The sequence below is a fragment of the Colossoma macropomum genome, unplaced genomic scaffold (genome assembly GCF_904425465.1).
Source record: "Colossoma macropomum unplaced genomic scaffold, Colossoma_macropomum, whole genome shotgun sequence".
NCBI lineage: Eukaryota > Metazoa > Chordata > Actinopteri > Characiformes > Serrasalmidae > Colossoma > Colossoma macropomum.
In genome coordinates this window covers 979,411-1,007,222 of record NW_023494894.1, presented here as the reverse complement: position 1 = coordinate 1,007,222, position 27,812 = coordinate 979,411, and the positions used below count along the sequence as shown (strand labels likewise).

Below are 27,812 nucleotides of genomic sequence, written 5' to 3'. Positions count from 1 at the left end.
CAGTGCCAAGCAGGCTGGTTGGAGGCCTAAGAGAGAGAGCGTGTAAAAGCAGGACATGAACAGGGAGAACTCAGTCACCACCTCCACCCATGTGGCCTGGCATTACAAATGATCAGTCAGCGGTGTGATGGGAAACTCGTAAAACCTCAGTGCTGGAAATGATGACAAACAAACTACATGCTAAAAAATACTCTTGCACAAAAGCTGTAAGGTCTTCAGTACAACCTATTCTTCCGCCAGTGTTAATCTATGGAGATTGCATATGTGCTTAATTTTGTACACCTGTTAGCAGTGTGTGTTGCTGAAACAACCGAACCCAATAATTAGAAGGGGTGTCCACATACTTTTGGCTATATTGTGTATTTAACTCATCAGTTAATTACCTGGTTTATTAGTGTGTTAGAGCAGGATACATCTCTACAAGCTCTAGTTTGCATTCTTGATTTACCAAACCTGATCCTGCTAGTCAGGGTTTTCAAAAGCATCTGCATACTAATGTAAAGTGTTTGAGATTAGGGTTACAGCTTATCTCTGCGGTAGGGAAGCTCTCCAGAAGCAGGGATAGCCACTCCCAGCTTAAATCTTCCGCAAGCCTGAATTTCAACAACAAGCAACAAGTCCTGGCAAACTCCACCTTCCACAGTGGAGAACAGTGTAGGTGCCTGCCCACTGCACCGCTCATGTTCAAGTGATGGTGGTTCTAAGGATTGGTAGGAAATTGCACCGCTGGCATGGGCATGTCTAGGCCCTGGATATTGGGCTATAGCAAGCCATTTTTTTCTTTTATTTGCCATTGGGCTTTTTTTAAATGGCAAATTATAAGAATTTCATGCAGAAACATTACACATTACATTTTCACTAGACTGTGAAACATTTTTAAATTGCCCTGTCCCAAACCTGATTTTAATCTAGTTTTGATCTAGTCTGCTCCTCCAGCCCTTCATTTCTGTTTTTTTATCTTTCAAGTAGGAGTTTACTTGCGAGTCTGACATAGCAAAAATAAAATGTGTATTGTTAACATTGCAAGGTGTAACTGTACAGATCAAAGAACGAAGGTGACAGAAAATCTGACATTAATTTGTCTCCATACCATGAAGCGAAACATTCTTCTACCTATAGCTAGGTCAGTCTTCAAGCCCTTTAATTTTTATTACTTTGTTCACTTTTACTGCTAACATTAAGTTGCTGTTGTGTTTAGAAAGACACACTTAAAAAAGGTTGTGTAAATAATGTAATCTAGTGTTTAGTATATACAGTTTATCACTACATATAGCTGTTATCTATTGAACACAGTTATATATATACCCAATCACAATTATTTGAGACGATAACAATTTTAAGTTCACTGCAATCATTTTCCACAGCCGTTAGATTTCAGTCATTTTATGCTGCAACAAACAATATGTAAATTGGGAGTGTTTATTGAGACACATCATTGGGGGTTATGAAAACAAAGACAAAGAAGATCTTACTTGGTGCTCAAACATGTTCAGAGGGTAACACGGAATAATGTTTATTTGTTAGCCAGGTAGCTAATTTTGACATTTTTAACATGAATGCTAGCAGAATTAGTGTTTTTGCCTACATTTTCACTCTTGTGAAGAAGAGCTTTGCTTGACCCTACACATAATTCTGTGTTACTGCGCAGTACTAATTCAACAGTACAATCAGTGCTAGCTAATGCAAACTAAATCCAGTTAACCAGGAGTAATTATGCTCACTTTTTATTTAAACATGTAGTTAGTTCTTTATGGACTGACGATATCCACGATATGCTCAGAAAAGTTAAAATTTCATGATGACAGCCCTACTAATAACTATATTGGTTTAAGGGTTGTAGAGGTCAGCAACTTCATTTGCAGGCTCTGTTCCCACTTCAAGCCCAGAGTAAAGGTAAATTAGACAATTTGTCCAGCCAGCTGAATGATTATTAAAAGAGTGGAGATGCAGGAAACAATTATAATTACAATTATAACGATTACAATAATTGTATCTATTTATTAGGTATGAAACTAATAATAGTAATATCATATTAAACAGACTTTACATATGCAACAGTAGGTTATGTATAGTTAAAGTTTCAGTATAATGGCATGAATAGAGCATGGCCCCTCACAGTAAGATCTGATTTTATTCTTGTTCTGATTTCATGAACATTTACATAATTTATACGAGAACATCTCATCTAAGGCTGAGCCCCAGGTGTTTGCAAAGTCTAGGCACGCCCTTGACCACTGGTATGTTCTTGTTTCTTTTTATATTTCAGGAATATGAGATCTGTTTTCAACATGTTCGGTCATAAAAACTGTGGTTTGGATGCTGATAAATCTTATTAGTAACTGAGCATTGCAACACTATTGTTATTTGATTTACATTCTTCTCTGTGGGATGAGTTAGAATTTCTTCTAACTCGTCCCACAATTTTGAAGATGTCAGCACTGAACTCGGACTTGTGGACTTCTATACAGCTTTTGGACTGGATGTACAGTTTCTATATAGCAACTGTTTAAATTCAGATTTTAACCCATAGGAATAGTAGAAGTTTGTGGGCAAATGTTTTATATACCCCTCTTATGTCTCCATGATAAAAGTACACTAGCAACAGCCTAGCAACCACCTGGGATAGCACAGATACCACCTGGAATGCCCCACAACTGCCTGTCAGCATCCTAGCAACCATTTTAACTGCTTAGCAACAAAATCACATCCTAGGTGGTATATAAAACAATCACCTAGCAACACTATGGCAACCACCTGGTACACCATAGCAGCCACCAAACAACCCCTTGGCAAGCACAAGAGATACCATAGCAGCCATCTGGCAACACCCTAGCAACCACCTGGAACATCAAAGCAAATGCCTAGCAACCACCTAGGATACCATAGCAACCACCTAGCAGCCCCCTAGCAACCGTCTGAAACACTATAGCAACCACCTAGTAACATTCTAGCAACCACCAAGCAACACACTAGCAACAACCTTGGATACCTTAACGGTACCATAGAAACAACCTCGCAACCACCTAAAAACTGACTAAAATACCATAATAGCTAGAAACTCCAGGGAATTGTCTAAGCTTTAATATTTTATTCTAGATTCTGATTCTGAATCCTGGTCCTGGCAACCCACAGCACTACAAGCATTTTCAACTATTCCCTGCCCCAAACACACCGGATCCAGCTAATGAAGGGTTCCATCAGTTGATGAGCTGGAACAGGTGTGTTGAGTCAAGGAATAGTTGAAACTGCAATGCTGTGGGTTGCCAGGGGCAGGGTTAACAAACCCTGGTTTCCACCAAAAAGATTCCAAAAAGAGCAGAATACTACCTTACAAACTTGGGCTAAGAAGCTCCAGTGAGATTCTACATAGGTAGTTTTTAAACTGATTCTTTTTGTCCTCTTACTGAAGTTGTTTTTGTTAGGATACTTTTACATCTGCTCAGTCATTATTTCATAACAGAAGACTTTTTCTTGATTAGGCTACTACTCTGCCCATCTCTTGACCGAGTGAAGGGCTCAAACTGTAAGCACAGTGGTGAAATTTCCAAGCCTATGAACCAACATTTTAGTCTTGTGCCTCAGGCCTTGAGACCGCCTTTTGTATTCCTCTCTCTCTATCCAGCCTGCCAAGGGTAAACATTTACTGAGATAAATCTGCCAGTAGGAACGGCCCCTAAGGCCTGCCCAGCATGCCCCTGGGGGTCCCCCTTCCCCCTCTGATCCTTTGCACTTGCCCTATTTCACACCAACCTCCCCATCCACCATCTTAGGTCATCTACCTCCATTCAAACCACAGGTTGAGACTACCACGCCACCTAAATAATCACATATACCTACATGAATAAACACTTATCCAAAGCCTTATAATGGAAAAATGTTACGTATACACACTGTGGGAATGTGTAGTCTAAAACCGCAGGCTTATACGTGATTTAAATTCCGTGTACATGAGAGAATCGGGCCTCAGATGAAATGACTGACCATGGGGAGAAACATATAATAACACACATACACACACATTTTGTTTAACTACCTCTTTACTTTTTACTGCTGCCAATATTTACAGTCAGGGAGCTCTTTAGGAGAAATAAAGCAGATATTTAGGGTGCTGTTTCATTGAGTGTAAAGGCCGGATTTGTGGTACCTCATAAAGCACCTATCCCATTCTTGCCTATAAAAATTTAATGCCACACATCTACTGCTGAGAGTTGGGCCCACTGGGCCCCCTGTAGGCCCCTGTATACTCTGCCTGTACCTCTCCCCACCTCACCCCCAGCCTGAGAAAGCAGGCGTACTGATCCCAGTATGCTAAGGCTCCACTGACCTTTCTATCTCACTGATAAGAAACACTTATCTTTATTACTCGCTAAAATCTTAGGCGAAAGTGACTATAAATCACTTTCCTGAAAGAGAATACAAAAATCTTATAGAGGCTGTAAAACCCAAATAAACACTAATATAAACCAGAGAAAACAAATGGCCTAATAAAACAAAATGTGTTGTATTACACATGCTAAAAAAAACTATCTGGCATTTTCACCCCAATCTCTGTCTGCTGCATCTGTAGGATGCAGTCGATTACGAGTGACAGTAATTTTTGACACATTTCTCTGTAGTTAGTTAAAGAACAGAAAACCCATTAACTCGAAACTGACTGCTTCTGCACCTGCCCATTAACTTCTCTTATAAATAAATTTTGAGTCAACAGGTCTTCTATTCTTTTCCACGTACATTAAAATAATCACCAATGGTATGTGACTGTGCACTAAAGATGCATAACACAGAAATTTGATTGGATTATTACTTTAAGGGTCAAGTTATTCAAGCAGTTTACTGGCCGTTTACGAGAAAAAGGTTGACCTGCGATTACGCAGTCTCATTCTCAACCACAGGGCAGACATCACGTCAGACACACGAATGAGACGAGTGACACGCACTGGCTTCGCAGGAACATCTAAAGAGAAGGAACAGAAGCCCTAAAGCCCTCTCTCTCTTTCTCTCTCTCTCTCTCTCTCAGCTCCCATGAAGACTTGAAAGAGAATGTTACTGTCGTCTGTGTCCATGTGAAGTTTATCTTTCTTCCTGTCTTTCATCACTGCTGTTATTAAGCCCCTCTCTCCGGAGCACGTTGATGTCTAATTATGCTGACGGTAAACAAAAGGAAGGCCGGGGGGGGGCAGGGGGCTGTGGGGGCCAAGGGCCGGGAGGGTGGCCCAGATGAAACCTTGCAGCTGGACGGTGGCGTGTTATTATAATTTTTTAAGCGATACTGTTAGCTCTGTCAGACGCTTTAGCACAGTGGCTAATGACGGTCCTGAGGTAATTACAGGTCTAGCTCAGGAACGCCTCTCTGAGCAAAGCTAGATGGTCGTTAACTTCTCTGGAGCGGAGGGCCAGCCCAGCTCCCGCTGCAACGCAAACCAGCAATTATCCTTAAACGTGTTTGGCGCTTTTTTGTTCTTTGCAGATATACAAAGTTGTGAAAGACAGTCAAAGCTTGAACTGTAGGCTAAATAATCCCTCTGTTCTGGGATGATCTGGGAACAGATCCCCAGAGAAAAGCATTCAGCAATGATTCTAAAAGAGCAGTCAGGCCTTTAGCATTCCAGATACAAGAAATGAAACAAAAGCCTTTTGTTGTCTTGTGTGTCTTAATATGGGGAAGACGCACAACACACAGGCTGTCACTGTATGCTTTGAGAAGTGTGATGTGGTATTGGAACCATATGCAAGCTAAACAAGAGTCACAGAGGGACTGCTATCACACGGGCCTCACAACTTCCTGCTCTGAATCTAAATATTTACGTTCTAGTCATCCCAAGTGGAGCAGGCGAGTAAGACTGATTTTGGGTTATATAAAGTCAAATCCTCCAGGACAAATTAAGCAGATTTTCCTCATTACCCATGACGTGTAGCGTGCAAAGTTTAGAAGCTTCGAGTTTTGCCACTACTGTATGAGCTGAGAAGACTGACATGAATAACTTGCAGTCAAACGACCCACAAATGTAAACAGGGGTGGGTTACAATCTGAATATGAATATATATATATATATTGTACATGGTCTTGCTTCAGCATATGAGCTTGACTTCTCATTTCTACAGAAACTAAGCTAAAGAAGTTTCCTTTAGGAAAGCTAAATCAATAAAGAGATCTCCTTAATATCTCTGTAGTTTCTCTTAGACAACCATGAGGATCAAATAGAAAGACAAAGGAGACCTTTGCTTCTTTTTGCTCAGACATTTCTCCTCAGCAAAAGAGGCCAGTAATCTCACTTGTTTTCTCTTAAGTTTTAGTAGAGATCTCAAGAAAGTCTCACATTATGCTCAGATTATCCCTCCAGGTCTCCTGAGCCATCAAAGAGCAACATTTGAGCAATTGGATTTTTCTCTGGCTTCTACTCCTATTCTCCTCCGATTCACTGTTTTACAAATCAGTTCATAAATTAAAAATGATCAAAAATGATGATAAATTATCCCCCTTAGCTGAGAACTGTAGAAACTTTCCTTGAACTGTAATGCTGGCACAGCACACAAGCGCGTGTCGCAAAATGCACGTTTACAGATTTAACCTTCAGGCCCAATGCAGTTTGCTCCCAAATGCTAAATTAGCACTGGATCAAGTGAGTATTAGTGCTAAGCCATCTGGTTCTCCCAAGCCCAGCTCCCACAAAACACAAAGACCACCTCAAAGCTGTGATGTAATGAGAAACAGAGATTCTGGATTTAGACCTCCTCAACCTCTTTCTCACCAAGAGCTGTCCAAACTAGCTCAGTACTGAGAGGCAATTGTGTAACATGCACACAATTCATTGAGTAATCCTGCTATTATCAAAACTGTGTGTCAGGTTTCACCCCCTAAAACAATCAAGTTTTTGGGCTACCTGAAGGAACTATCACAAAAAATAAATATTTCCAGATGTTCCAAGGATACTCTCGAAATGCCCACTATGAAATTTATGTATAAAGCTTTTTTTGCAGAAATTAATATTGTCAGAAGAATTAGCAAATCGAAGAAGCATATGAAAAACAATTGGGGACATGAAAAAAAATGAGTAGCAGGTACAGGTAGAGTCATGTGTGTTCTCAGAATAAAATATCATTGCTCAAATTTTGCTCTTTTGTGGCTCAGGAGACTTCCTTAGGAGAAACAGCATAACACAAAAGGATACATGAGATACAGGAGAAATGAGTTTAGTTGCAGATAAACATGAGTGTGATTATCTTGGCAAATGTGAGCATAATATAAGAATTTATTAAGACATTTCCTAAAACTCAAGAGGAGACACATGAGATCACTGGGTTCTTTTGGAAATGTCTGACAAGGAGGAGACTGAAGCAAAAGTCTCCTTTGTCTTTCCATCTGATCTCATTGTTGTCTAGTAGAAACTACAGAGATATTAAGGAGAACATGTTAGTTAATGTGGCAGTCTTTTTCCTGAACGTCAATTGTAAGTTGTTATATATATGTATATAGATAGATAGATAGATAGATAGATGGATAGATAGATAGATAGATAGATAGATAGATAGATAGATAGATAGTAGCTTGTCTCACACAATAATGAACAGGCTCAAACAATACAAGTCACTCATATGTGAGGACTCTGATGCCATTCTGTTCATGGGCAGCAACCAACTTAAACACAAAACACCATTGTGGTAAGAATAATAACATCATGTCAAGTGTATCCTAAATAAGAGATAATTAACACAAGCCAGCAAAACCGCTGGTGAGGATGTTTTTGAAAAAAAGATTCTGTAGGACTCAAATTATTTGATCTTCACTAGGGTTATTTAAGTAACTAAGGCATTATACATGAAATAATGAGTGTTACAAGATTTGCATTAGTACATTTAACAGAAAAATTAAATAAACCAAGAAAAATTAAGTCAGCACAGTTTACAGTGTAGCTATTTAAAGCCAAGCATAATATCTTCCCCCCTTTCAAATTTCCCTCAACTTCCTTTGTGGTATTCTGAGGAAAACTACTCAGAACCAACAGTCATCATAATGAGTGTCTGGGATGGCGACATGTCATAAATGTGGTGGGATGTTTATTTAAAACACACCAAATCTCTTTTTAATTTCTTTTAGATGATCCACCATATTGCTACTTGTACAATTCATTGCCTTATATGGACAAGATAAGTCTGCTTAGCATGTCATTTCATTGCTAAAAATGGGGAAGTGGTCTGGAGATTAGGTTTAGGTTTAGGCAATAGTAGTGACGGTGACCAACCTGTGTGTCCGGGGCCCTTGTGCGCCTCCTGTGGATGATTGGAGCGGTTACGGCTCTGCTGCCGGCGTTTTCCTGTGGAACGGGCCGTGCGGACATGGACCTCGCTCACCTTGAAGAAGGCCACCATGAAGGGCTGCCGCTCCAGAGCTCCATCGCGGCCCACTAAACCTGCTTCTCTGGGGCTGATATTTTGTCCTGTGAAGAAGGAAAAAGTGTCAAAAATAACATTTAATCCTTAGAGATCATGTGTTTCAATGGCAATAATATAAGCATTTTATCAGGATTTCTCACTTTTATCATATTAAAACATGCAGAGAAATTTGGTTAAGAGTGTGGATTTTAAATGATGATATCGCATTTGTGTTTGTAACAGTAAGAAAAAGAGACATTGGTAACACTTTACTGTAGGGTGCTTTTTGTAAGGCTACATGACTCCTACATAAGCTTGTCATGACAACTGACATAACTCTACATAAATGTTTATAATATCTTATTCCAATAGGCATCAGGGCTAACTTTGATCAAAATTGGCAAAGGTAACCATTATAGCGAATTATGCCTATTGGAATAGGCATTTATAAACATTTATGTTATGTCAGTTGTCATGATGAGCTTATGTAGGTGTCATAAAGCCTTATGACCAGTACCCTACAGTAAAGTGTTACCAAGATATTTTATTATTACTTTTTAATTAGACAAAAAGCTATTGTACAGTCTTCTTTTACAAAAAGGATCATTTTTCATGTTTTCGCTTAGTTTTTGTCATCAAAGATTTGTAAATATGGTAGATATACTATGTTAGACAATTTAAATAGCATAGTAAGAAAACAAAAATACCTCTAGAATTTAAATCATGAGTGTGTTTGTGTGTGTGTGTGTTTTTTTTTTTTTATCATGCCTACTGGTCTATAAATATTTTGCAGGGTTTGCTTTGTATTGTCATAAACTAGTGTGTGATTCAGCTTGATAATGAAGGTCCTGAAAAAATAATTGAAAAAATCGTGTATGAACTGAATGTGGTATGTTACATCAAGGAATACAGAAAAATGCACAGGGTCCAGAAAAAACGGGATTGAGAATGACCATGGCATAGCACAGTTTTTCTTCATCCTAGGTTTGGACAGCCCCTGTACTGAACATATCTGGCCTGCTGATGATTTTTACAAAAATCTAGTAGAGCTTAAACCCAGGTCAGCTCCTGTCCTGTCTCTTACCACTGCTGGTCTCCACACTGATCTGTAGACCCAGATTGTGATGGGGACTCATAACCCACAGGTTGCTGGTGGCTGTGATGTCAAAATCTAGCCAGCCTTCTTCCACTGCCCACAGGTGGCGGGACTCCAACAGAAACAGATCCGCATCTCTGCAGTCAAAAAACACTTACAGGTTATGATCTGTGAACTACACCCCAAGTGACAATCATTTAGGTGTTTGAGCACTTTGTTTTGACACTTTGGAAGAAAAGCCCAGTACAATTTGTTCTCTCATGCTTTCTCTCCATGTTGTTCTTCTTTGTGGTATCTTGTGATAATACATTTTAGTCCAGCTGTATTTGGACTGTTCAATGTAGATTATGTGTAGATGTTCAAATTCTTAACAAACAGCATATTACAGCTCATCTGACCTATCCATGCTCCATGTTGTTACAAGGATGGGCAAGTTATATGGAATGTTGGCAAAAATCTGAGAAATTGTACCACACACCTTAGTTTTTGCCAAAATAACCCAATTTAGAAAGTGTCATTCATTTCAAATTATATTTATTTTGCATGTGTGTGAAAAAGTTACATCGGTAAGATGGATCATATATAGTTTTTGTCATGTAACTATTTTTGTGATATATCTAGAATCTAGGCTAAGCAGAAAGTTCATTGGTGCTAGGTTTGTTGTTGCTAGCAAGCTAAGTCAATGTCATAGCCTACACCACTAGCCACTGTAGCATGGCTGAATTTAATCTTAAAGCTTTACTGGCATTTTCGCATTGTGGCGTGAACTGTCACTTCAACCTACTTCAGTAAAGTTGAGCTACTCTGTGACAGTGACAGAAAGAGAGATAGAGAGGTGAAAAACCTCACTGAAAAACTCATTTCTCTAGAAAGTTCAGGGAGTGGTGTAGTTTGGTGTAATTGTAAGGCAGGGTGAGATAACAGGACAAAAACACATGCATAATAATACATGCTAATTTAAATGGAAGTTGTGTGCAATAATTTCTTATTAGGTTGGATAGAATTTTTGGCAGTGTTCAGTAAAGTTTGTCCAAGCTAGCAGCAGTTGCTATGAAAGAGTGCATTCATGGCTGAAAATAATTCTACATAGCGGGAGGTGACAGTGAATTGTAGTTTTTATTGGACAGACAGACAGACAGACAGACAGACAGACCGACAGACAGACAGACAGACAGACAGACAGACTGATTGATTGATTGATTGATTGATTGATTTGCAAAGGTTGTGGCTAGCCAGCTTGGCAGATAGCCATGGAGTAACAGGCTTCACTAGTAATTAAGAGTAGGCTTAATCAAAAATATTATCTGAATTCTTGCAAAACCGCAAAATACATAGTAAAGAATATGTTATTGGAATGTTATTTGAATTTAACAAGCTTCAAATATCTGTGCTTAAGCTAAACTTTAGTTGCAAAAGTGAAAGTAAACCACCATCAGTTTGCCCCCTACATAACACAGAAAGTCTTAAAAGTGTGCTAACAGAAATTAGCATTATTTCAACCATGGCTTGCAACAATGGGACACATTGCCACAATAGGCAACAGATGACCACAGAATCTCTCCGGCGGCCGAGAGTCAGATTGATTTGTCAGGGTTAGGGTTAGAATTATAGTTAGAGTTAGGTTTTGGTGTTGAAGTTAATATTAGGTTTATTGAGTGATAGTTTTAGGGTTAGAAAAAAACTCAAGCTGCTTTCAACAAAGCAATTTTAATGTAATTTAAAGATAAGATTGCACTTTGAACCATCCAAAGTGTTAACTAACTAAATTTGCAGACTGACTGTTGCAAGGGCACATGTGACAACAACATGTCACTATTAAATCCACTGTCCTATTTAAGCTGTGTTATGGTAAGCTATGCATCAGCGTGCATATTGTGCAATTTCTGCCCCTGCCTGACAGCTTCATCTGTATCTCTGCATATCTACAGAATTTCACACCTTTTGATTCTTTTTCACACCTTTTAGATCTTCTCTTGAATTTACGTGTCTGCCCTAAAAGTGGGCATTACACAGAGGCCTATCCTCATTACACTAATGACACACCATGCTGGTCAGCAGAAAGCCTCCTCCTTACTGTGGTACTTCAAAGCAGCCCAGGCACACAGGTGTTCTGGGAATGCCCCTGCAGTCATGCTTCAGCCACCAGTCTTTACTGTGCACTAATTAGAACTGCTCCAAAGGCCTCAATATAATGTCCACTTCATACAGAGTTCACACATTACGCTTGGAATGAACTGCTGGTGTTAACTCACATCGTCCACACTACTGGTCAGTCACCGTTACTTGGCAAAGTATGTGTCTGGTAGCAGCATCTAGAAGGCCTTACTGTAAAACTCTAAATTAAATTTTAGTGATAAGGTTTGAGGTAACGAGTTTTTATTACATAAATCATTGTGCATGGTTAGTTTAAAAATGCACAATTGTGGCCCTGTTGTTGTACTATTTTGTCTTAACAGATATTTGTACAATATTGCTTTTGTATATGGCTTGGTGGGCATATTCCTGTGGTTTGGCAATGAATACTATCCCAGTATTCTGCAGCCGTAATGCTCTGGATTTTTCATGAGGTACTGAAAGATCTCTGAAGGAGATGAGTAAGAGTCTTATTTTGTGCCTTACTTTTTAACAGTAGTGAATTATGACTATTTGACCTAGGCCTTCAGTTCAGGCCATACATTTCAAAACTCAAAACCTTAACATTAATGCTCATTTCTGCCAGCACTTTTACGGGATCCTAGTAGTATAAATATTAAGTCTATTCTAGATTAAACACGGTTATTTAAAGTTTGTAAAAGACATTCCATGTTTTACTTGAAGTCTGTAACAGACATTAACATATGTTTTACCTTGTATGTACCTTGTATGGCACAGAGCTGTCGCTGCTGTTTTCCATTTCTAACAACTGACTACAACGCATTGGTTAGGCTGCCACTCGTATTCACAGTCAGTGATATATCTAGGATATCCTAGAGTGATGCTTTTTCTCACAAAATTGGTCCTGCCCATTGGAAATCAAAACGTGATTGATTGATCCCTCTGTCAGTTCCTAATTTTGTTAGTGGTTGTGTGAAACGTTAGGCCTTCAGTCCAGCTCCTGAAATCCTAACCAATAGGAGAGCTACTTGGCTGTATCTACCTAAATATCACAAAGACAAAAAAAATCCTGATTGCATAATTTTCCATTGGACGTTTCAAGACTTTTTTGTTTCCAACCAAAACTTAACAATGAAATAAGAGTGTTACTACAAAACAGGCATAACCATTCTACTAAATAAAGAACTAAAAATAAAGAACTAAAAATTAGATATGTATTTTTTTATTTTATATTCTCTGAAAGCCTAAAGGTGCTGAGGATTCCCCATTGATTTTCAATATATGTAAAAATGAACCTACATTTATTTTAATGAATAACATGAAGAAGATGTTTGTCTCTGAGGAACATTCTTTGGTTCTTTGATCCAGGTAAGCACTTCAATTACATTTCACTTTTACATATATAGGAAAAAAATTACATATAAAGGAAAATATCATGGAATATTAGCAGTAGCCTTCTGTAGCATTAATGTAATATACTTAGTGAAAACAACTTTTTAAAGCATGGCATTTTCCCCATATACCATTTACAGAAACTTCATTCTGTTCTCTTCAAATGTATGTTTGCAAATCCCAACTGTGGCTTCCAATAAGGAATTTGTTCACACTTAATCATTGATTTTAATACGCTACCATTATATTATTATAAAATAATTACAATGCCACTGCCTTTGTAGGCCAAGGACTAAATTTGGAGGTAAAGGGGTGCACGTTCTCCTGAAGTTCAGCATGCTGCTGATGTAGGTAAAATCAGCCTGCACACACAGCCAAAAAGTCTGCCACATACACTCCCTCATCAACACCTCCTCTAGCGGGTTGGGTCTTGTTGATTAAAGATGTTCACACATCAGAGCATTTCTCAAGCACATCTGCTTATCATAGCCAGCCACTTTCTCCAGCCAATCTGCTTATTAGAAGTACTATAATTAAAGTAATTATGTTATTAAATCAGGCCAATTAAACTGTTTATAAGCAAATGCATTTTTCAAGCCACAACAAAATACAAGCAGAAGCCCTACTGAAGACACATGACAAAGCAAACTCTGATTAGTGTTAAAGTAAATGTTTTATGCATTTATATACACCGATCAGGCATAACATTATGACCACCTCCTTGTTTCTGCGCTCATTGTCCATTTTATCAGCTCCACTTACTATATACAGTGGTGTGAAAAAGTGTTTGCCCCCTTCCTGATTTCTTATTCTTTTGCATGTTTGTCACACTTAAATGTTTCAGATCACCAAACAAATTTAAATATTAGACAAAGATAACACAAGTAAACACAAAATGCAGTTTATAAAAAAAGATCTTTATTATTAAGGGAAAAAGAAATCCAAACCTACAGAGCCCTGTGTGAAAAAGTGATTGCCCCCTAAACCTAATAACTGGTTGGGCCACCCTTAGCAGCAACAACTGCAAAGAAGCGTTTGTGATAACTGGCAGTGAGTCTTTTACAGTGCTGTGGAGGAATTTTGGCCCACCCATCTTTGCAAAATTGTTGTAATTCAGCCACTTTGGAGGGTTTCCAAGCCTGAACCGCCTTTGTAAGGTCGTGCCACAGCATCTTAATCAGATTCAGGTCAGGACTTTGACTAGGCCACTCCAAAGTCTTAATTTTGTTTTTCTTAAGCCATTCAGAGGTGGACTTGCTGGTGTGTTTTGGATCATTGTCCTGCTGCAGAACCCAAGTGCCTTTCAGCTTGAGGTCACGAACAGATGGCCGGACATTCTCCTTCAGGATTCTTTGGTAGACAGGTAGAATTCATGGTTCCATTTACCACAGCAAGTCTTCCAGGTCCTGAAGCAGCAAAACAGCCCCAGACCATCACACTACCACCACCATATTTTACTACTGGTATGATGGTCCTTTTCTGAAATGCTGTGTTACTTCTACGCCAGATGCCAGATGGGACATACACCTTCCAAAAAGTTCAACTTTTGTCTCATCAGTCCACAGAGTATTCTCCCAAAAGTCTTGGGGATCATCAAGATGTTTTCTGGCAAAACTGAGACGAGCCTTTATGTTCTTTTTGCTCAGCAGTGGTTTTCGTCTTGGAACTCTGCCATGCAGGCCATTTTTGCCCAGTCTCTTTCTTATGGTGGAGTCATGAACACTGACCTTAACTGAGGCAAGTAAGGCCTGCAGTTCTTTGGATGTTGTTGTGGGGTCTTTTGTGACCTCTTGGATGAGTTGTCGCTGCGCTCTTGGGGTAATTTTGGTCGGCTGGCCACTCCTGGGAAGGTTCACCACTGTTCCATGTTTTCGCCATTTGTGGATAATGACTCTCACTGTGTGTCGCTGGAGTCCCAAAGCTTTAGAAATGGCTTTATAACCTTTTCCAGGCTGATAGATCTGAATTACTTTGTTTCTCATTTGTTCCTGAATTTCTTTGGATCGCAGCATGATATCTAGCTTTTGAGGAACTTTTGGTCTACTTCACTTTGTCAGGCAGGTCCTATTTAAGTGATTTCTTGATTGAGAACAGGTGTGGCAGTATTTAGGCCTGGGTGAAACTGAACTCAGCTTTCCAAAGATGTGATAAACCACAATTAATTTATGTTTTAATGGAGGGGGCAATCACTTTTTCACACAGGGCCCTGTAGGTTTGGATATCTTTTTCCCTTAATAATAAAGACCTTAATTTATAAACTGCATTTTGTGTTTACTTGTGTTATCTTTGTCTAATATTTAAATTTGTTTGGTGATCTGAAACATTTAAGTGTGACAAACATGCAAAAGAATAAGAAATCAGAAAGGGGGCAAACACTTTTTCACACCACTGTAGGTACACTTTGTAGTTCTACAATTACAGACTGTAGTCCATCTGTTTCTCTGCATACTTTGTTAGCCCCCTTTTACCTTGTTTTTCAGTGGTCAGGACACCCATGGACCCTCACAGAGCAGGTACTATTTGGGTGGTGGATCATCCTCAGCACTGCAGTAACACTAATTTGGTGGTGGTGTGTTAGTGCGTGTTCCGCTGGGGTGAGTGCATCAGACACAGCAGTGCTGCTGGAGTTTTTAAACACAACAATGTCAGTGCTGGACTGAGAATAGTCCACCAACCAAAAATATCCAGCCAACAGCGTCCTGTGGGCAGCGTCCTGTTACCACTGATGAAGGACTAACATCCCAACATCTGCCAAAAAGGGTTATTTGTGTGGTGCCATTGTAGAACCACATTTGGTTTTCCCTTAAAAAAACTTTAATTGGATGGCTCTTTAGGGAAACATTTCTGTAAATATTTCTCTAAAGAGTTGTGTAAGTGTATAGAATTTATTTTTTACTTTTTATATTTAATTATTACTATTTTTTAAAAGGTTTTCTTTATAGTATATAGTTTATAGTACTGTAAGGGTTTTGGGAAAAACTTAATTTAGTATAGAACCTTTACATAACTGATAAAAGATTCTTCCCACTCACAAATCTCTTTTTCAAACATGGTTCTTTTTAGGGACTCAAAAGTGGTTCTTCAATGCATTGCTCAAAGAACACTTTGTGGTAGCTTGTTTTAAAGTGTAAAATGTACTATTAAACTCAGAAGATCTACCAAACAGGGACCTTATGATAAAGATTAGAGACTGCTCCATAAAAAGGCAATTGAGCAATTAGTCAAAATCTTCCCTTGCCTTAGATATGATTACAGCGACAAAATCTTGGAACGCTTAAAGCACTTTTTTATTTTGTAATAAAATGTGCTGAAAAAGTGACAAAAGGGAACAGAGAAGTCCATTTTGCTAAGTTTAGGACTCCATTTTAATTCAGACTAGTGGCTTTTCCTGTAAAATGTGACTGGGTGACTAACCACACATTGTAGCCTCACTGGTTGCTGTTTTGACACTGGACACAACACCCAATCATGCTTCTGGTGTGATTCACGGAGATCATCCCTCCTTCCGCCCACAATGTCAACGTCTGACGTGTATTTGGCTTGGTTTTTTTTTAGACGTCAAATGAACTATTTCAGTCTGCCACTGCGGTGATGGCTCAGCCTGCGCAAAGTACATGGTAGAAACTGAGATGGAGGCTTCTCGTCTATGTCCCAGTTCTGCTCTGAATTCTCAGTGCACTAGGTCACAAACATGAGTTTTTAGCCCTTGTGGCCTAAAAGTATGTTTACACCTTCCAAAGTTATCTATAACATGTAAGGCCAATTTTCAAAACCACAGTGTGCTAATGGAAATTGTTTACTTGCTTATATAAGTATTTGCCGGTTTATGTTGCTGAGTCATGTCCCATTCCAAATGGGATCAGAAGCAAGAATGAGTCCATTTTAGCTGGGCCCCCAATTTCTTAGTGAGTGAAGTGCATTTAACCACACACAGTGTGGGGCTGATGTTATGTCATTATAATGTTTGTACCTTTCAGCTAATTTATCATCAGGTTTATATTATCATAAAGAAATGTTTACAACATCCACCTCAATCCACAGTTAATATTTCCAGAACTGAGGACATATCCTGCATATCTAATTCTGCTATAGCGTAATGGGGAATTCTACCAATTTTTGAGAATGTTTGCATAATTTAGTCGTTACGATGCAAGCAAAGTCATTCCGAGTGGTTAGATGTGATGTACCATTCTGGAGAAACCTAACAAGAAAGAAATATTTACAGTGGTGGTGACAGGAACCCGTATATTCGTAGCATTTAATGATGCTTAAAGCTACCTTATAGAACTACTTACATGAAGTAGTTACACGTATGCTGCCTGATGCCTGAGACATTATTTTTCAATAGTCTTGAGGTAAAATGTATTCATGGCAAAGAGATACATGCAAAATAGTGCCTAAACAAAACTTTTCTTTTACGTTAATAATCATTACATATTGTCACTGTCAGAACCAAAAGTCGTATCTCCAAAATGGTAACTAAAGAAAATTTATTCTTAAGTTTTAGTAGAAGTTAATGTAACCAGATTTTTTACAAGATATCATCATCAAGTTTTTTTCAATTATGAATTGTTCATAAAATGTAAAAGGCAGTTGGGGGTTTTAAAATCTGCTCCACAGAACCACAAAGACAGAGATACAAGCATTTGTCCTGACAGCAACAATATAAAAACTCAGAAGACGTGTAGGTTCTCTGTTTAGATAGCAAATAAAATCACTACATTTGTACTGTAGACATTGCAACTCCTGGTTCCTATCACGACCACTGTAAAGAAATCCAAGTTGGTAAGTTTTTCTACAGTGAACCATTTGACATCAAACCACCTTTTACTTTACTTACATCTTAAAGATTAAACAATCAGTGGAATTCCTATTAACCCCAAAAGACATCAAGGACTACTGACTGCACTTTTAGTTACTAGCTGTTAAGACCACTGAACATCAAATTTGCTAAACTGCAAGATCTCTGATTAGACAGAAGAGCTTGTATAGCAAAAATAAAGTCAAAATAAAAATAACTATTGAGTATTTTAATTATCAGTCTTCTTTCACTGTAACTAACTGTAACGGTGATGTGTAGTCTGTGGAAGCATTTAGAAAAGCAAAGTGGAGGTACCACCAGAAAACATCTTTTAGACTTCTGCTTTAGGATGTCTTTAGTAACATTTATGCAGTGGCATGTACAGCATTGTATATATATTGTGGTCAATTAGCCCACCTTCTCACCTGTCTGGGTGTTCGCCCACCACCTGGAAGACACTGAGTAGAAAAGTTTCATTGCGGAAAGTACTGCTCACACATTCCTTGTAGATCCTGAACTCTGCTGCTGTAACTGCCTCTCCCTCTGGGATCTGAGACAAGTTGAACTTGAACTCCTTATGGTGTCTTCTGTGCGGAGACAACTCCCGGTCATACTCCACTGTCCAAAGACAAACATGAAGACACATAAAAAAAAATGAAGACCACAGTTTATGAACATAGTTTATATATTCCTCATATTTGAAGATTTATTATTATGTTATGTTATTCTTTTTTATGCTATAGTATGTTATATATCTCACAAACATGCTAATCTCTGTTAGTCATACCCCATAATTAGCTACCATTACCATTCACCCTCATGTGAGAATGCAACCATATGCATTTATACTATAGCACCACTTTACAGAGAGTCCACATGCTAGGCGAGCCGGCTCTGCAATAATGATCCAGTATTTCTGGTGGGACCCTAATTCCCTATTTGTTTAAAGCAATTCCCACAGCAAAGACCATCCTGACAGATGGGTTTCCACACAGTTAAACACTAGCAGAGGACAAGGAAAAAAGGGGGAATGGAAACCACAGTACGCCTTTTAGTCAGACGACAGCTTTGTCATCTCCTGTTCAGCTCCCCCTCAGATGCCACCACCAACCCTCCCTCAGCTTCCCAAGCCTGGTGCACAGCCTGCCGTTCCTGCCACATAAGTAAATGTCCAGCCGGATACCCTTGCACAAGGGCCCGGGATGAACTGCTCTGTTCTGATTGGATTTCCATGCCTCCTCACCACATATAAGTAAGGAGCCCACACTTCCACCCTAGGCGGCCCTCCCTCCTTACACAGGGAAAGGGGGAGGTGGAGGAGAGATTAGGAGAAAAGGTCTGAGGAGTAAATTAAACTTGGAACAGACGGATGGGGAGATTAGCAAAGGGGTTTGGGGAGTTACCCAAGGTGTACCCCCTTCCTCTCACTGATGAGTTACAGTAGCAGCATAAAGAGGTTAAAGTTCTCCAGGGAGTGTCATCCCTGATCTCCATCCCCTCAAACAAGAGGGGCCCCAACACATGCGTTGTCAATTAATAACGAGTGTTTGTGGAGAAACTCAACAGGGCCCCTTTAGAGAGTAGATCCTGAGGGGCATTTTCAGGACAGCTTGTCCTTGTCCTGCCTCCTCAGTACTAATTGACTGACTAGGCTTGGACATCCCATCTGTAAACTAGAGTCCACACATCATCCATCGGGACCTCAAAAACCTGTCACCAGAACAAAAACCAGAAGGGCAAGAGGAAGAGGATGAAGAAGACAGGATGCACTGCTCAGTCCCAGCTGTAGGACCAGCACAGTGATGGCTCTGCACCTGACCCCCCCCCTACAGTACTGCATGTGTAAGGTGTATTGATAGAAATCTCTAAAGGTCCCCTTTGTGATGTTTTTCACATCAGCACCTAAAGCCTGAAAGTAGCCTTTGTTGCATGCAGCTGAGACTGAGTTTCATTAACTTCCCTCACAGCTGTTTCCATAAGAGCAGAGCAAAGCCAGTCCATCAGCAGCACAGCCTTCGTAGATGACAGATCTATTAGCAGAAGCTGCAGCAGGGGTCAGTGGCTCACAAATTACTTCAGAACACTCACTTGCCTTATGGGGGGGCTTGCTTTGGGGGGAGTAAATGAATAATCACTGAACATGACTGAAGTCTCACACACTCACGCATGCACTCTTAAAAATAAACTTTAATTGATATAGAGCATTTAAATAATGTAGAGATTCTCTAAACTGTAAAACAGCTCTTCACACACACACATATCATTTACAAATATCCTTTATTAAAGAACTATCACTTGAAAGGTTCTCTTGGGAACCAAATGCAATTCTTCAAAGACTAAAGATCTTCTTCAAGCAGTTCTTCAAAGGCAAAAGATCAAAGACCTTGTTTTTTTGAACTTTAAGTGTACAGTACTGTGCAAAAGTCAGAGACCACCCGTCGTTTATTTAATTTCCAGTCAAAATGGGTATTAAATATGGGTTACTTTTTTCATTTTTCAGCATCAGGAAAAAAGCAGAAAAAATGTAACAGAAAATTGAGTCTCTGCCACTGTGGGGGCGATTTTCCTCATCTTCACCGACACTGATACCCCTCATGTTCAGGTTCGTAGGTGGGAGGGGCAGAGGGGCATCAACAGTGTATAGAGAAGAGTGTACATATATGTACAGACTCATAGAAGTATACTGAAGAAACATAAATTAAGAGAGAATGCTGAAGGGATGGGCCAGTAGAGAAAGCTCTAAGTTATTGTAATTAGGTCTGATTTTGTGTTTCCACTTGCGTAACCTCTGGCTCCTCTGGCTTTGTGCTATTGTCATTAGCCCACACAGAGTGACACAGAAGGGGCTGTGACCTACCAAGCAGCTGTGGGAAACTACTCACAGAGACCTAACTGTCCAGTGAGAGAAGAACACAGACTTGTAGAAAAGTAGAGAGAGAATTTGGAGAGAGACAGAGAGAGAGAAAGAGAGAGAGAAAGAGAGAGAGAGAGAAAGAGAGAGAGAGAGAGAGAGAGAGAGAGAGAGAGAGAGAGAGAAAGCGAGAGAGAGAGAGAGAGAGAGAGAGAGAGAGAAATGAGAGACATCTCAAAAATAAAGGACGCTTGGAGTAAGAGAGAAGAAAATAAGAGAGAAATCGATGCAATGGCTGGATGAGTTGATGATGCGCAAAAGTGGGCAGCAGGGCTGCACTGTGGTCAGCGGTCAGCTACGAGTAGCATGTTAAATGTTTTCCATCGTATCCTCTGGAGGAGCACCGCGGTCGTCTGCATTTAATTCCTACCACATCTCATCTTTTTCCTCCCTGTCTGCAACCACAAAGAGAAGGAAAAAACTTCTCTTTTCCTCTTTTCTCCTCCCACATCCTCCTCCTCCCAAAACAAAGGGGGCGCTACAGTGGCTATGCAGCCAAATCTCTTTTTTCCCTCTGTTTTTCACGTGGTGTTGACCCATATTTGGGTCCAAGGCAGTATTGACTTTAAGGCAGATGTGCTTTAGTAATAAAATAGCATGCTGGTGAGGGAAGCCTGTGATAGCATGCTGGTGAAGGAAGGTTACGAATTGTGCATCTTGCAATATGTTCCCCAGTGGGAACATGACTAATTTTGATTGCTAAGAAATAATGACACGTGTTCTCTTTTTGTCCTCGTTTCGGGATCTGAAAAAGTCAGGACTTCTAAATTGCCTAAAATCTCTGGGGTTTGGCTTTGTTTTCATGTTGACATTTTCTTTCTACAGCCTGTGCCACCCTCTTGCCTCCAGTGTCCTTTTTTTCGAAAACCAAAATATGGTCAACCTCCTTCACTACTTCATAGTGCTGACAGGAATAGCAGCTCTTCTTTTCAAACAACTTTACAATAGGATTACAACATGATGACACAAAAAGCAGCTTTGTTTTTGCAACAAACTCGAAATCACTAGCCCTTTCCTCTGTTGGTGTCATGTGAAAGGCTCAGTTATCATCAAGATAGTAGCTGACACACTGTTAGTAGTATAGTGCAGTAGTTGCTCTGCAGCAAAGAGGCCAACAAGATAAAAAGGTTGTAGTAAATTATAACATTAAATGTAGATGAAAATGCAATAGAATATGGGAGTGTGTGATTTTAACTGACTGTACTGGAGTTTATGTTTCATTCACATGGAGGGGGTTCACCTATCCAAACTTCCATATGTATGCACTTCTGTGCAGTGGGTTTACTACTAAAGGCCTAGTAGTTCTTAAGCGCGATTTCCTTGTCAACGCATTTGGGGACACTTTAATCAACAAAATACACCAGACTTTCTGACAATATGCAGACGTCTGGCTTGCGAGACAACATTTTGACAACATTTTGGAATGAAAAACTGATAAAAATGAAGGCATATTTGTTCCATCAGAAAGATGACTACAAACACTTCAGGCAGGATTGCACTGTGAATTGGGCTTAGTAGCCAAAAGACAGTGCTTCAGCATGTGGATGAGATCATGTACTATTGATGTCGTACAGTGATTTATGGCAGTTGCTCTTGTATAATCTTGAGAGCATGCAGATTGAGGGCTGAGCCACTAAAGTATTCAACACGGCAGAAAGAAACACCTTCAAAAGTCTGCAGATGAGATGAAATAAACTAAACTAAACTAAAATGCATTTTTAAAAATGCGGTATCAAAGTTCAATTCCAACCAGGGTAAATTACATAATGTACTGGCACATGTAACGATCGCAAACTGTCTCCGACCTCTTTGTTTTGCAACTTGACTTGGCAGGCCTGTGTTTGAAATGGAGATTTGTCAAAACTCTTTGAAAACAAAAACGTGCTAGGACAAACAAGTCCCCTAGTGCATGTGAAAGACAAGTTATGCATCTAGAAGTGCAATAGTTATTTGATAACTCAGAAATGCTTAAAAGCTTCAGTTCACCAGCCAGAAGCTAATGCCACAAGAGAAAACCTGCAAACCTCCACAAACAGCAGACAACACAAAATATTCAGTGTTCTGGACTAGTTATAATGTGTTTAATGCTTTAAAATGTGTATAAATAAATAAAAAAGAGTAAAAAATCTTCTCTTCTTTTCACAGCTAGTCTTGAGTTGGCTTTAGAATTGTTCTGATAAATTCCGAAAGTCTGTCATTGCAGAATACAACAATACACACTAGCAATTTATGAAGCCATATACAACGTCAAGCATGACTTTCTTCTTGTATCGACAGTATTGTCAGCATAATTTATTATATCTCTTATGGTATTTTACAATGTTTATTAAGTGCTGAAGTTGGCTGATAGCTATACAGATTTGTGAGCTTGAGGTGAGACAGCTGTGCTCTGCACTCATGTCAGCATGTATGCAAATGTGTGAGAGAAAGAGAGAGACACATTCATCACAAATTAGCCTCTACAAAGAAAGCATAACCAAATGCTAAAACAAACTGTATTCTTGCACTTAACAACAACTCAATTCAAACACTGTCCATTGGAACCAAAATAATTTGAAAACCATCTTCACCCACAGGTTGATATCCTCCTGGTGTAAAACAAACCATGGAAGATACCATTGGTATGGGCAAGGGCAACAAGCTCTGTTTAGAAAGCAACCTGATACAGGCATCAAAGCAGATAACAAGAAACACAGCACTTAAAAGGTACAGACTGCACACTAGAAGTTGTTCTGGGCCCTGTATAGTAGACTGATTTTGATAAACAGGGTGAGGAAAGCCTCGGACTGCTGGGACAGCAGAGCAGGCTAAAGCATGACTCTACCAAAGTCATTAAGTGCACGTGAGTTTCACTTGAGAAGATGAGATGATAGAGAGAACGATAAAACCATGCTCCACCATCAGCAGCAGAAAGCGGAGATCAGGCAGTCATCTCTGCCACTGTTTTTTGCCATGTACTAGACAGTTTGATTTCAAGCAAAGCAAGGCCTATCTGTCTTAGCTATGGAGAACAGTGTCTGACCCAGAGTGCCATGAAGATCTACTGATGGTACTGATACTGTGGTATCTCTGAACACATCATATGACAAGACATATCCTCTACCAGCAGTTTCTGTTTCAGTCATGGGCATCACAAAAACATCCTGTAGGTTTCTGTGTTTCCCCTCTACCACACATTATTATGTTTTTATCAAGCCTTCAATAACCTGAATCAGGTTTGTTTGAGCAGAAAAAGAACAAAAAAGTTATCTTAGACTGAGTTTGGAAACCACTATTCTATTACAAAGTCTGCTTAGTTTTTGTGCCTGTAGGACGAGTTCAGAGCTGGAAACCAGGGGGTTTGACCACATGAAACTCCACGTCAGAATACAGATCCAAGTTAACTAACTGTAGTTACTGCAGCAATATAGGAATGAGCTAGTTCATGCAGTGATCAGGGAGAATCTCCCAGACTGAAGGAGCATCAGTCATGCGCATCTGCAGGCTGGAAAGCTAAATACACTACTTACAACAAGGTATAGGCAACACCAGAGCACATCAGTGACTGATATAACAGTTGGGTGATAATATCGGCCGATATTTGTGACCCACAGTATAATTAGTATTGGCTGATAATATTGCAAATAACATGCATATAAGTAGAGCTCTCTTTTTTGGTCATGGCATGATTCAAACTCGCAACCTTCTAAAACCTTAAGGTCTCGATATAGTTCTTGCAGAAATTATTTTTGCCTGACTTTGGTAAAAAAAATGACATAACTGCGGGAAAAACAAACAACTGCAGATGTCATACAGAGGGTTTGCTCACTGTGTTGCTCACGTAGCAGCTGGGCGAACTCTATGAACTAAAACACTGCGCAGAAAAGCCTACGACTGATCAGTCCAAAAGAGGTGTGACACAATTAAAACACTGATGACTTTGAGGAGTGGTTTTGGCTATGGGCAACCCTTGTGAGCTCTGTTTTGGTAAAGAACATGACAAGACCTTTTAGACAGTTATGCCACTGGGCAGCTTAATAAGAGGCACTCTCTGTTTACGTATATAATAACAGTACATGCTGCACTTGTGAATCTGAACACACCATCACGGCAAGCATTAAAAACTTGATAGGATCCAAACCTAACCTTTAACATGAGAACAATGTGCCGGTAGTAAGTACATTAATAGCAGAGCATGCACACTGAGGTAAATTTGAGCCCTCCAAGGTACAGCATGGTCTTTATAGTCCAATAAAATTTTGAAGTTTTGAAGGTATCCTACATTCACTTTCCCATGGAATCATGCGTATTACTCTCATTTTTATTTTTTCAAACATTTATTATTTCAATCCCAGGCCTATTACATACTAAGGCTTATTATTCAGTAACTACATGGACTACAATGTAATGAGTTAATCTTAGGTTATAGAAGTGCGTAGGAAAACATTGGACCTGCCAGTGGGTCTTGGCCATTTGAGCATGGAGTCAGGACAGGGTGTATGGAATCAATACAACTTTAAAAATAAAACTGTAACAAAATATGTGCACTTATAACTAAACCTTTGATGATACCACCCTAGTAACAGTGTTATACCCTGAAAGGTACAGTTTTGTCTGACAGTATAATTACATGTAGCAAATAGGTGGATTTTGTGGTGAACCAAAGAAATTTTAACACAAATTGAAATTTCAGGAGTTGCCAGGGGTATCAGTGAAAACTAAGAGCAGCTAACCAAGAAGTGATTGCTAAGGCCAGAAGGTTTCAAAGTGCTGACAGCTAAATATCCAGGTAGTTAGCAGTATACTTTAATTATGATCGATACTTTTTTCCAATAAATATGTAACTTCTTAAAATTCAGTAAAACAGAATGTGGTCATAGCTCTTAGAGGAAGAAGGGAAAAATGCTCAGGTCATCAGAAGTCCAAACTTTTGTGCTTTATATAATGTCAATGTTAAAAAGATGATTTACATTCTGCAAGTATGTCCCTGACACTCAGCTCAGTAAAAAACAGCTCAGTATGGCTGCATACTTCAGGGTCAGACTTTTCTGATTACTTAGCCTTGTCCAAAGTGTGCTACCACAAACATGGCAAGAGTGAAATTTCAAAAATGTCAAATGTCAAACAAAGCATTTAATTGCAACTAATATCCCTGCACCCCATGACATGGTCATATGCAGAAGATTTGGAAGTTGTCTCCTTTGGCTAAACCAGTAAAAATGTGATGGAGCCCCAGGCATGCGAAGAATTCATAAGTGTTTATGCAATTGTTCTCAGATTCTCCCAGGCTTCCCTTTTCACATTATACAGCTCCAGAGGGGACTTGCTCACATATCTCAATGCTCTCCCCCACATTCAAATTCCTCCAGCTTCCATAATTAAAGGCCACGGCTGCTCCTTCTCTCTTGCGAAGCTCTTGGGGTTCACTTGTTTTGTTCCTCTCAGGAATGTGAATGATAATTAACTCTAGTTTAGAACTATCACTTCATCTAAAAAAACTTGAGGCAAGTTTTTAAAGATTCCCAGACAAATTCAACAATTATAATCGCTCAAACATGCTGGCTTCCTGACTTTGCACTGTGAACTCCAAATCATTAATCTTACAGTCTGCATTTAAGAGGTCAGTAAGACATGTACAAGCATAGTACATGGATCAAAGATGAAGTTCATTCAAGATGAACCTCAAATGAGATCCTACACATTCAAACTCAGTGCTGTAAGACGTCTCAAACATTTCAGGTCCTCCAAGGGATGAGGTAGCCATTTTTGGTCTTTACAGGGTCCATTTTCTCTAAGCTGCTGGTCATGGTGCTTTGTAGTGCAGCAGCTGGGAAGCAGCAGGGGCGTGAGCCAGGGCTCCCTGAACATTTCTTCGTAGCTCTGATCCAAGTCTTTGACCTGGAACAGGCATGAAAGTCACCCCTTTAGGAGCTATTAGACTTAGCATGGGTCAGTTAGAGGTGTAGGGGTTTACAGCTAACTCTAGCTCCTCTCAACACTGTGTTAGTCAAGCTACTCACAGAACCAAAACTCTACAGAGTGATTTGGTTTGAGCAAAAAGTCAAAATTATAAATAAAGAAAAAATAAATAAAGAAGCCTTCAAGACATGATGCAGCTTGCCTTGTGCTGACTTAAAGGAGCAAAAAGAAATGAAAGAATTAAACTGAACGAAAACAGATGTCACTACTAATTCATATTATGTCTTTCATCATTGGTATTACATCACATGCTAAGTAATTGTAATGATAGTAAGATGTGAAAGTAAAATTATTTAAATTACATTTTAAATTCAGTGATGTAATAAATCTTTAAAATGAAATATTTCTATATGTTGACCATATTTAAAAGAAAAGCGGCCATGTACTTTTAATATATCACTTTTTTTTGTATGGGGACACATTAGTGATTTTAATTACTTCTGAAGTCCTTTATAGAAGATGAAATAAAATACAATATAACAATATATATAACTATATATATATATATTACAAACATGGCACACATATATATATATATATATATATATATATATATATATATATATATATATATATATACACATATTAGTGAAAAGTTAGTGAAAGTTACTTGCTGTATTTAGTTATCTCCAATTTTACATGCATGGTACAAGTACAAACATTGTGCACTATTTCTAAAGCACAATACGTCCAAAAGTATCTAGACACCCCTTCTAATTAGGTTCAGCCACTTTAAGGTGCACCCATAGCTAACACAGGTGTTATACCTTGTATAGTCCTGTGTAATTGCTATAGAAAAGCATTGCCAATAAAATGAAATACTCACATGACCAATGCCAAGTGTCAGTTAGAAGGGTACAAAGCTGCCCATTATTGGGCTGCTAAACAGCAGAACTGCAGTCACCGGAGTGATGGAGCACCTTTAAGTACCTTTGGGATGAGTTCAAGTGGCATATGTGAGCCAGAACTATTCATCCAACATCAGGTGTCTACAAACATTTGGATATATATTGCATCTGTCCTCATATATTACTTAACTAATAGTGCTGAAGGTCTTAATGAGCTTTGGGAAAAATATTCATCTCGCATTATCAGCCGATTAGCCGATCGCATAATTTATCAGTATACTCAGGCTTTAGGGGGTTTTGAGAAGTGTTTGTAAAGAAGCTGTTTATTAAGTACTTCTAGAG

At 39.2% G+C, this 27,812-nt stretch overlaps 1 protein-coding gene across 1 annotated transcript in view; it reads right to left on the bottom strand.

Annotated features, from left to right (window-relative positions):
- bmp6 (bone morphogenetic protein 6) overlaps positions 1 to 27,812 on the bottom strand; it is a 54,196-nt gene that overhangs the window by 5,097 nt on the left and 21,287 nt on the right. Inside the window, exons 2-4 of the mRNA XM_036560693.1 lie at positions 18,179 to 18,371; positions 9,455 to 9,603; positions 8,241 to 8,435 (exon numbers count right to left, since the gene is read on the bottom strand). Of these exons, the coding sequence (XP_036416586.1) occupies positions 8,241 to 8,435; positions 9,455 to 9,603; positions 18,179 to 18,371 (537 nt within the window). The remainder of the gene's footprint in view (positions 1 to 8,240; positions 8,436 to 9,454; positions 9,604 to 18,178; positions 18,372 to 27,812) is intronic.